The sequence below is a fragment of the Protopterus annectens genome, chromosome 8.part0 (assembly GCF_019279795.1).
Source record: "Protopterus annectens isolate FY-2018-M chromosome 8.part0, PAN1.0, whole genome shotgun sequence".
In the NCBI taxonomy this organism is placed as follows: Eukaryota; Metazoa; Chordata; order Ceratodontiformes; family Protopteridae; genus Protopterus; species Protopterus annectens.
This window is the reverse complement of record NC_056741.1, coordinates 1,946,927,130-1,946,939,273: the sequence shown is the minus strand read 5'-3', so window position 1 is coordinate 1,946,939,273 and position 12,144 is coordinate 1,946,927,130. Positions and strand designations below refer to the sequence as shown.

Sequence of the window (12,144 nt, the reverse complement as noted above, 5' to 3'; positions counted from 1 at the left end):
TAAAGGTCATCCACTTGCTTTTCCAGTTTCAAATGGTATCAAATATTTTTATCTAGCAATATAGGAGAGGAATTTTAGTTCCAGTCAATAAAAGAATCACCATCTTTACTGGGATTTATCTTCCAGACATTGAAACTACTGGAATGACTATTGAAATAGATTTGAACAAAATTGTATTGGTAACTTCTACAGAAGTCCACATTTGAACTATCAAGAAAATAAGGGCTTCCATAAAAAACTTACAGAATGCATTCTTAAATCAAATATCCCTTTAATCCAATGATCTGGATTTCCCCACTACTTCTTAGATATCTTATTCCTTGACAAAGAAAAGTGAGAAAGAACTGTTAATAAGGGTATAAATAGCATGTACATTTTCTGACTTAAGATTCTAAAATATTGAATACATTTCTGAGTAGTTCATCACTGTACACAATATTAAAATTCAACCCCTCTAAATCTGTTTGACTAGCACAATGTCTTATTTAATATTGAACCCAATAAAAGAAAGGTTCACTGTCATATTATCTGTAAAATGTTTTCAAGGTAAAACATGCAGTGAGCTTAATGAATGGAAATGGACTGAAGGGATGAAAGGGAAATCCATCAAATACTGTTAGGCACTACTGTGTGACAAACTACATACTATGATAGACATATATGTTCCTTCAGCAAGCTAACACACTCTCCACCTTAGTGGAGAAGGAAAATACAAACATCATATGCAATAACAGAGACACCGTGGCAAAATATACTCAATGTACAAGACTGATGTTAGCAAATGCTAATATTTTTAGGAAACAAATAAAGAATAAAATATACCACAAATCCAAATTTTCTTTTAACATTTACACTAATCTAAGGGCACTTTTTTCTTATTCCTCCAGTATTAATAAAGTTGTACATAAATAAAAGATTGTGGTATTAGCTCACAATAAGTAAATTGCATCAAAGGTTGAGTTGGAAAACAGTTTCAGTAATAATTCTGATTTCTCTTTGTCTCAATCCTCAACTGTGGATGAAAGAGTATACAAGGAAAGTGCCAATTCTAATCTACAGATTTCAGCTGATTTTTATTAAATATGCCTTACTTAAGATAAAAATCAAACTGTTGCTCAGATCCAGACAAGATATCAAGTATCTTAATTTCCAAAATCTCCAATGACTGACTCAAGTCTTGGGCTTTCTTTTCCAGTAAACTTTAAATCAGGGATATGTAACGGAGTACTGGACAAAATCATTTTTTTTCAGTACATCAGATATAAAGCAACCAATTAGCCATAAATCAGTTACATGAAAATGCTTTGAATGCATTCCATCAGATAGTTATTTAAAATTACACTGCCTTCAACATGGATTTACAAGTTCTGCATCATGCCTTTTAAACCTTATTCAGTGTTACACAAATGTTATTAATGCTACCTCTGAAGGTCTCTTAGTTGATGTAATATACCTTGACCTATCTAAAGCTTTTAACTCCCTTCCCTATTTAGGGATCCTTGATGGCCTTAAACATCAGTGGATCAACCTTACCATTAGACATTGGATCTCTGATTGATTATCTGAAGGGTCATTTCAAGTAACAGTTAATTATGAGTTATCAAAACCCATGTATATTAAATGTACAATACTCTGGGAGTCCACGCTGTTTCCCTTTCATTTTAATTTGGTCATGCAAAGTATTAAGCATATGTGTGGCTCTATGAAATAGAAGGATGGAGGCCTGACAGCAATCCAGATGACTTGAATTTTATTAGTAGCTTGGGCACTGGAGAAGCTGAGTGGGGATGGGAAGGGGTGGTAGCTATCGGATCGACCATTCTTGGAGAGGAGGGGAGGTTACTGTCAGTGATCTGGCCCTACTTCAGTGATGGGGGCAGTGCTGTGATTGGGCAGCATATTGCTGTAAAATTTGGCATAGAGGGACTCATGGAGGCTGGATCTAACTGACATTGTGTGTGTGTGTGTGTGTGTGTGTGTGTGTGTGTGTGTGTGTGTGTGTGTGTGTGTGTGTGTGTATGTAAAAAACTGTACTGGAACATTTTGATCTCCTCTCTGCCCTCCTCCTCCTCCCAGCACATATTCTCAGATGGTGTCCCTGTTCCCTTTAGGAGGGCCTTGGTCTGAAAGGACAAGTTATTGGAGAGGTATCAGGGAGAGTACAGAGTGGAAGATCATGAACTCTTGGACACAACTGATGGATAACAGTCACAACTGGAAAATATTAAGGGCAATAAAAAAGTTTGGTGTACTTAATTTGCAGATTACTATAAGCTACATGTTATTACTCATACGGCATGGAGGGCCAAAAGGTCTTGTGAAACTACTTAGATTTATTATATAAATGTCTATCTTCAAATGGTCTTAATTTTAATGAAAAAGTTCAGTTATTCGCTTTGTAGAAAAAATAAAATTTACCTATATGTTATCAATGTCGTCATTCAGGATCATGTAACAAACTATCAACATTTAGACACTAAAGTAAATAAACCTATTTTTTTCTGCAAACATGAATCAGATTATTTGTGAAAATTATGCTAAAATCCATGTTATTTTCAGTTCTTTTGCTTACAGGGATAACAGAACTTTGATTCCAATATTTAAGACTACAGTCTGACCTGTATATGAGTACAGTGCAAGTTTCTGTAAGTACAAATTAGATTATATGCAGTGCCTTGAAAGTATTCAAAGTGTCTTTACCAAAACAGTCAGGAAATATACAGATTTGAAATATTTAATATGACTTAAAAGCTAAAATCAAAATTTTATGTACTGCTGACTTACTAGGTGTGAATTAATTTATATATTTAATTTTTTTATCAGGAGAAGAACTGGCTGTGTCAGATGTCAGACTGAGTATCTTTATAGAGCTAGGAGCTACTAACGTTTCTTTAGAGATACTCTTTGTGGGTACTTTTCATAAACACCATGTGTCATGGAGTTATTCTAGAGATAAAGGACAGAGAACTGCAGTAAGACTTAGCAAGGTTTTACACCTCATTGCACAGGCACTATGCTCCATGTATCCAATGCATATGCAAATTACCCCTCCCCCACCTCAAATGTTATCTATTCAGAAACATGTTAGGAACTAAGAGTACCTACTGATTTCAATGGAGTAAGCCATGTGAACTGAACTGCATACTATCCAATAGCACATCCCCTGGCAGTATAACAGTCCTCCTCCCCTGATAAGTTATTGCTTATACAATCACTACTGTGAGGTGGACAGTGGTCTCACCTTCGATAACCACATTGCCACAACAGTCAGGAAATCCTTCTATGTGGCACACCTCATCACTAAGGGCTTTTCATCCAGAAAAAAGGAGGTCATTGTTCCACAGTACTCATCCCTCATTAGACCCATTATAGAATACAATGCCCCGTTTGGTATGTACCTCTCAAGACATCTGCAACAACTGGAAAGGCCGCAGAAATACCTCACTAAAAGAATCGCAGGCCTAAAGCAGATGCCCTACGCTGACCACCTTAAAAAACTCCAGCTGTACTCTGTCACATATCGTCTACTCAGAGGTGATCTCTGCTTAACATACAAGGCCATGTCAAACCCAGAGCTGTTGGACATGCTACACTTAAAGAAATCCCAATCCCTCAGAGCCACACGCTCCAGGGATCTAAACCTTGTCATCATAATAAACAAAACATGCTGGAGGGATAGATTCCTGACTCAGAGACTCCCCTGACTCTGGAATAGATTGCCCATACATGTCAAGCAAAGTGCCTCTTTGGCCCTCTTCAAAAGGAACCCTGACGATTGGCTGGGAGAAAGGAAATTCACCCCGGGGATCACGTCAGTCGCCCTGCTAGACAGGGGTCCAGGGAAGTAAATAATGTGGGAAGAAATAGCCAGGGAATTGTTATGGCTAGGCTTGTATAGGCCCTAGGGTTGATAGCCTAGTGCCAACCTATGAACCTAAATTTCCCCAGCACAAACTTCAACAACACATTTAAAAGTATATACCCCATTTCAATACACAAAATGTAACTTCTGCCATCCTCTAAGCACAAATCCATCAGTTTGGGACTTACAGTGATAGGTTATAGGATTTCAGCAACCTATCAGCATTTCTGTTAGCTAGTCTAGGCCTGTGGATCACTGCATACTGGAAAAGCTTGTTGGAATAGTGCCCAGCAGCACACTTTTTTTTTTACCATCTGCCTGTTTACTCAGACATTGTAATAGGAAATTATTAGTTACCATGTTGAATTGCCTAGATAATAAGTAATATTTCAAGGAACAGAAAGCCCACTGTACTGCAAAACACCCTCTCTTGTTTCAGTATTGATTATTTTTTTTCTGATATAGTAAACAATGTGCCCCTTACCTTGAATACTTTTGGAACAATGATACTCCCAAATGTACCTTCTGTAGTAGAGTCAACATACTGTATTCATTTTATCTCATTAAATATCAAGTCTGACTCACAAGACTATTATACCTTGACATAAGCCTTTCCTTTTGTAGGATCTGTCAAATAACAGGCAATAGTTGTAAATTAGGTACAGATTTCCTGTAATACCCAGCTAGTCCAAGAAAAAACATCATCTTATCTTTTAGTGAATGGTATCAGCTATTTTTTGTATGGCCTCTATTACCACCTCCTGTTCCTATAACATATTCCAAATACTTGGCTTCTACTATACCCAGTTTACTTTTCTTAACATTCACAGTCAAGCTTACCTGTTTTCTAGATTCAAACACAGTCTCTGCACTTTTGGCAACTATGATTCCCAGCCCTCAGAATTAGTGACTATGACATCCAGGTGTGCAGCAGCCTATCATGGGTATGGATTTCAATACTTTATCAATCAATCTCTTCATATAGGCCAAATGGCAGTAATGTGTGCTGAAATAGATCTTCAGGTGTTACAAAGGCTGTTGTTTTTCTTTGGCAGAAGGGGAAGTAGTTATCTGCCAAAGCATCTTTGTCAAGTGTTGTCAAGTATCTAGCTTTTCTTATATTCTTTATCAACTCATTAATTTTGTGGCATGGCATAGCTACCAAATTCTGAAATGCTTTTCAATTTCCTAAAGTTGTTACAGAACCTGACACTTCCATTAAGTTTAGGAACTAGCACTGTCAAGCTGCTCCATTCAGTTTGTAACTGTTCTATCATTCCTACTTTGAGCATTTGTAACCTATTCTCCTACTAATTGTTTCTGTAACTTTGATACTGTGTTAAGTCTCAGTTCACTCTAGGCATTGTGTCTGTGTTTTGTTCTGTCAAATGAGTTCTCCCAAACATGACTAGGAGCACTCCTTTGATTCTTAAAATTTATCTTATTTCCTGCTTTTATACTTTGACAAAGATTCCTCTGGCTGAACTTCAGGTATACATTCTCTCACCTTTTCTGTACAAACATCAGTTTGCAAGCTCATTACAAAACATTCTATTTCTTTACATGTTTTCAGTATCATTAATGTGATAGATTTGATCTGCCTCTTTCCTGGCTGTCTAACATGTAGTTCTTGCATTTATTCAAATGTCCCTTGCCACTTAGCCATAAATTTGTTCTCCGTGTAGGGTATTAATACTAGTACCTGATCTCCTGGGATACATCACTAAGTTGGGAATTTTCATTATAAGGTCTTTGTATCTCCTTGACTGTCCACACACGAACCTTTACAATGGACATAACCAGATTTGGTATATCCTTCAAACTAATGTAGTATTTCATAATGATTTTAAATTGTGTCATCTCTTATTCCCAAGTTTTCTAAGCAATGTCAAGAAATCTCCTAGGCTAACTCTCATACAAAAGTTCATATGGGTACACCTAGATGAAGCTTGCAGTACCTCTCATGTAACAAACAGTAAGTTAGGTAGCAACTGATCCCAGTTCTTCCTACTTGTGTCACTAACTTTCCTTAGCATGGGCTTCAGTGTTCTACTGACCCAAAACATGGCCTGCAATGATGATGCAGAGTATATGCATGTTTGCCAAGTGCCAAAATCTGGCTGGAGTGCAATGTACTGCTTTGTAGGTCAGAGCACACATTTTGGTCCCTGCACTACTTTGCTTGAACATCTGCTCTCTAGTTGGCATCAGTAATACAGAAGACCAAACCATCCCCTGCCACCCTCCATGATAGACAAGCTGGCATTAGCTGTTCACTGCCACCCCTTCTGGTTGGTTCCTCCAGCTTCTGAGTGACTAATTGTTCCAGGATCCTGGATTATTTGGGTCACAAACATGGCTTCATCTGTTTGGCACAGAGTCAGCTAACACATGAAATTTATTAAAATGCATTGGGATTTGCTATGATAGTATTTATCTCACAGTTGTTAAGCATGGTTGGCCTAGTGGGTGCAGGTAGTACTCCTTTAACAAGATAAACTCGTAAAATATAACAGGATGTATAAAGAAAACAAACCCATAAAGAAAAATATGGTTAATCAAGTAAAATGCAATAAGTCAGCATTTAGTGTGCATTACACAGTGGTTTAATTTACAGAATAACCAATATACACATCTACATTATACAGAACAATGCTATACCAGTGAGTTATAGAAAGTTAAGACTAACTAAATGGCATTATACCAGAAGAATCATGCAAAACTGCAAGCTGCAAAAGGGCAAATTGATGAAATTAATGCATTACAAAAATGTAAGATAAGAGACAGGCAAAAAACAAGGCAGTCCCCAGAACAAGACGGGATCTGGGGTAACAGAATGCAGCAGACTTGTTAGGGATGGTGAAACAAAATATAAATGGAAGGAGAACAAGCACAAGAATGCTGAATATGAAAATGGACTTGAAATGGGATTAACTGAAAATGGGAATTCCCCTTTCCTTGAAGTGCACTCACATTGTAGCTGATTATAAGAAAGAGGATGTGTTTGGAAATCCTTCTGAATGGGTAGTGTGGGAGTTTTCCCTTGTGGGAAAAATGAGTTTGAATTCCACTTCAGATTCCTTTTTACAAATTTAAGAAGAGTTAGTAGTCATGTCATACATAGACATTTACAGGTATATGTCATGCAATCCAGATGCAATGCCACCCAGTCATGGTGTAGTATGCCAAGTGATACCTGTCTCACATTGGGTGTAAACTAAGAACTTGTGGAAAAATGAACATTTGCTGATAGTGCAGTGTGTCTAGCACCACTTCATCCATGATTCATTTTTGTCATAATAATCTAATTATATATCTAATTATTTATCATATTGTATTGAAGCATACCAAACATGTGCATTCAGTCTTACCTGAATTCTTTGTTAGAAAGTATGCCATTGTTGGCAGTATCACTGCTTGTTAGCTCATTAAACAGATGTGACATTAGAGAAATCTGTGCATGATACACTGACTCATCCATCTAAAAAAAAGTCACACAGCTCAGGTCAGGTTTTCATAATTACACTAACTCATAACAGTACTTCATCTTAACAATAAAACTGTAAGACTTCTATGAAAAGGACTTCAGCACTTAAACAGAATAACGATAATCTGCATTTGTGAATGACTGAGTACTGACATGGAACTATATTTAGCAGCAGTTATGACTAATTCAGTAACAGTGCAGAACAGCTTAAGACATTTTTAAATAATTAGTGAATAAATTGTTGTGGTTGTAATGAAGTAATAGCTCATAAATATGCAATTCTAATACAGGAGTCACTTCTCATGTGGCTTGGCTTAGGCACACAATAGCTTAATATTTATGTTTCTCCTGATAGCATCCAGCTTCACTGGGTTTAATTTCTCCAAGTCTTTTGAGTTTCTAATACCATGACAAGAATAGACCCCATTTCTAAGTCAAAATATGATTAAAGTTCATGAAATTAGTATTATTTCAATCTTTGATGTTAGCCAAACGTGCTCTTCAAAGCACCTGCAGTGAGCTTAGAAATGACTTCTGGAATTCATACAGAGTTACATGTATTAGTAGCTTACATAAATACAACTGTAGATTCTATTTTATGAGGCCCATTGCTCCTACTACTACTACTATTGGAATCGTCTAGGTATATTTCTTTCACACTGACCTTGTATCTATGCAAATCCTGATATTTTATGACTTTGTGTCTCTCTGTACATAAGACACTGTAGTCACTAGGTGTAGCAATTTCAATGATCAATGCTACTTTTGTCTTCTTTTCATGGACTACTATATCTGTTTTTCACGCATCTATTTTTTGAACTGTTGGTAATGGATGATTCCATGTGATATAAACTTCATCATTCTCTACAATGCTTTGTGACTCATGCTTCCAATGCTTCCCAGCCTCTTCAGTATTGTAATGTTTGCACAATTCCCAATGCAGCAGTCTTACCACATTATTATGCCTTTGAGTATGCAGGCCTTCTGCAATTAGTGTATCACAGCCAGCAACAAGGATGTGTGATTGTTTCCATTTCCGTTTTATAGAACCTGCGTTTGTTTGTTTTCTCCCACATGTTCAATGTACTTTGTAAACCAATGTGTACATAGTCCACTGTCCTGGGCTGCCAATATTAACCTTTCATCTTTTGGTTTAAATTTGTCTCTGCTTAACCATTTCCATCTCACACATACTTCTCAACTGTCCAGATTTTTGCAGAATGTCCAGATTTTTGTCTCATATTTTTGGTCTTTTCCTCATAAAATTTGTGCTTTTCCTGGCAAAACACTGGAGATTGAAGTCATTAAATAATGACAGACATTTGTGGTTCAGTCTTCATATCTTTCAAAAAATACATGCTAACATAAATCCTTTCATTCCTGCACCTTTCTAAGTTTATAAGAGAAATATTAAAATCTGTCCCTATTTTTGGGCCTTCATTCTCCAATTACTTTATGCTTTGTTCAGATTTCTTGTGGTAATAGGTTGAGAGGTATGGCATCATATCCTGATTGACATGATATTGTTCCAGGAGTTTTCTGTGCTTGCAATTATATTTATGCCTTTTCCACATTTCTTGCCTTCTCATCGTGATCCTTATCCTTGTATCCTTTTTTTTTTTGGCACATTCAGTTGCTACCCGATTTTGGTCTACTTCTGGTTTGATTTTCATTCCCATTTGACACCAATATGCTTCTGCTAAACTAAGCAGGAAAGTCATCTTAGAATTGTTCTTGTCATGTTTTAAAATTGTCACTATATTTGGATCTGGTGAAGCCAGAAGATATGTATGCAGTCCTATGATTGCAGATCTATAAGTGTAACCAATTTTACCTCCTACAGAATGAGGAATGTATCATTTTGGTATACACTCATTTTTATATATCATTTGTTAAGTGTGAAGCATTTTTCTTGTTTTCCTGTCCAACTGATCCAGCACCTTTTAGGGACAGTCAGTCACCCCAAAACTGAATGTCAGAACAGGAAGAACAAATTGGTTTATAGCATGGACTTTGTTCCCAGACATAAGAGTTGTTTTCAGTATTCATTTTAGACTTGTGAAATATTCCTTAATGAGTCTTGTTCCCATTTGTTTATGTTTTATTGTCAATCCTTCATCAATTTCCAAATATTTATACACTCCCTCCTACTAAAACTCCTTTATATCACATTCCTGTCTAGACTGATATTTTCTTGGTGCTGCAGCTTTCCTACTTTAAATGCTTCTTTTATTTTTATCAAGGTCAAATGGCATTCTTATATCATCTGAGAAAGTCTTCACGACTTGCAGTTGTGCTTTCAACTCCTAATTTGATGAACTATACAGTTTTAAACAATCAAAAAATGAAGATGAAAAGTCCTTATAAAACCATAACCTAATCTGTTAAGTAGACAACTTAATGGGTTAAGAGCAAAATAAAAGAGCAGTGATGATAAAGAGTGACCCCTGGATTATACCACTTTGAATTTTTATCCCTGGGATAATAATTTGTCCTTTATTATGTTTTAGCTGCAAAGTGGTTTGCCACTGTTTCATGGTCACTGCTATGTAATTGATGAATGTAGGGTGCATCTTATACATCTGTAAGCACTCCCTTATCCATGAATGTGGGATGCATGCCATACTTAGATTCTTCCCCTTTTTACTATTCTCCATTATGACTTTAAATAACAACAAATGATCCTTTGTTCCATACGACTTTCTTTTGTGGCACTGTTTGTTCTATTGCCATGATTGAGTTTTCTTCTAAATGACTGTAAACTCTGTCAGCATAATTTCCAGTATATAGTTTATATATCATTGGAAGGTAATTTATTGGTGTATAGTTTTTAGAATAGCTTACAGGTTCACCCTTAAGGAGGAGTATAATTTTTCCTGTTGTTTACCAGGTCGGCATCTGTTTGGGATGTACATATAAGTAGTTCTTACTTAGGGCTAAATCTTTGTGTAAAGATATTAATACTTTCAGCCAGACATGAGGTACTTGCATCTGGGCCTGGGCTTTTCCAATTAGGAGCATTTCTTAATTTTGTTTCAATTTTTCTGACCATTACTTTATCCCATTTCATATCCTGTACATTTGAATTTCTTACTGTTTCATTTACTTCATCTATCCATTCAGGATCTTTATTATGTTCCACAGGGTCTTCATAGATATTTTTCCAAAATGTGTCAATTTCTTCTTTTTTTGGTGGTGTTTCTATTCCGTTTGCTTGGTTTCCCAATTCTCTATAAAGGTCATCAGTGAATAGCTTATTCTGTACTTTTGTTTATATTTATCTGCATCTCTTCTAAGTTTTTCTGCCTGTGCTGATAACTTTAGTTTAGTATTTAGAGTACGATAGTAGATCTGTTCTGATACGGCACATTGCTTTTATCATGTCTATCTTTCTAAGTATGTTTTATCAATCCACTCTTCTACATGCTTCTAACAGTGACACTTCTTGTCTTAATTGCTTTATAGCTGTCTCTGTTCGATGCTTCAATGATGGCATTTGATTTCTTCCCCTCCTTTCCCTTATTGCTCTGTGTTTTTGTGGCAAGACTTTATCTGTTATTAATTTAGATGCACAGTAATATATCCTATTTACTTGTGTTATATAACATGAATTTCTGCTAATAGTCTTGATTACTGTGTTCATTTGTTTCATCAGACTTCTGACATCTTGGTTCTTACTGACTTTCTGTAATCTCCTTCTTTCACTGATCTTACTATGTCTAGCCATCTCTATTAAACCACGCAACTCTTCCCTTAGATAATTTTCTTCTGAACTGAAGGCACATTCTTTGTTCTCTGTTTCCTGCTGGCATTCTACAGAATGTGACATATTCTCTTCAGCTGCATCCAGTGTCATCTATTGCTCTTTCTGGAACTCACTGGCGTATCACTCCACAACACTGACTGCGTCAGAGTTGCCACTGTTTCCTGCTGTTTCCTTGCTGTGCATCTCCAACTGAACTTTTGAACTGGTTTCCTGCTGAAGGCTCCAGAGTATTTTCATGTAGCAAGTGATCAGATGCTTCGTCTCCACCTGGTCTCCTCAATTTGGGGACTCATTATTCCATCATGCTGTGACATAACCTGTGTTACACTTTCTACACTAAATCCTTCACTTTACAGGTATTCCATAACATCAGGTATTTGTTTAACTTCTTCTTTACTAACCTTCTTTTCTATGTTCCCCCTTTGTGGTCTTATGTTTTGTATTGTGAAATGTTCCATATCTTTGCCTATATTTCTCTTCAAATACATTTGGAGCTGCTTCTTTCATTGATTAGTTTGGCTTTCTCCTTTGCATATAAATATTGCATTATATCAGATCCCTCTTTCTTTCTCATGTTCATGTTTCTTTTTTATATTTTTACACTTCCTGTGTCATTTCTCTTTCCAAAGGCCCAAAGTATCTTGGTCTAAATGATGTTTTTCATGGATCTGTTGCATTTGAAGCTTTTTTTATGCAAGTAGTTTTCTTTCCTCTAATTTCTCTCAATCTTTTTGAATCTCTTCTAGATGAACATTCTGGGCTTCTTATATAACAGTAACAATGTATAATTTCTTCCTTATCCTCAGTAGTCCACTGTATCATCTTTATGGCTATTTTTTAGCCTGTCAGTTTTTGTGGACTACTACTTCCTTCTACAACAGGTGAGCCTGGCCTAATCCCATTGGAGCAATGTTTCAGTGTCTTGAGGATTCTACAGTGTCACTTTTACCAGTCCTGGCACCAGAGTGCATATCAAGATTGGGCACTTTTATTATCCTAAGACTTGTGCACCCAGCTGTCTTTTTTTTT

At 36.4% G+C, this 12,144-nt stretch overlaps 1 protein-coding gene across 2 annotated transcripts in view; it reads right to left on the bottom strand.

Moving 5' to 3' along the window:
- TSNAXIP1 (translin associated factor X interacting protein 1) overlaps positions 1 to 12,144 on the bottom strand; it is a 1,644,878-nt gene that overhangs the window by 267,869 nt on the left and 1,364,865 nt on the right. For both annotated transcript variants that reach the window (XM_044081465.1, XM_044081466.1), the window contains one exon: positions 7,234 to 7,343. In XM_044081465.1, the coding sequence (XP_043937400.1) occupies positions 7,234 to 7,343 (110 nt within the window). The remainder of the gene's footprint in view (positions 1 to 7,233; positions 7,344 to 12,144) is intronic.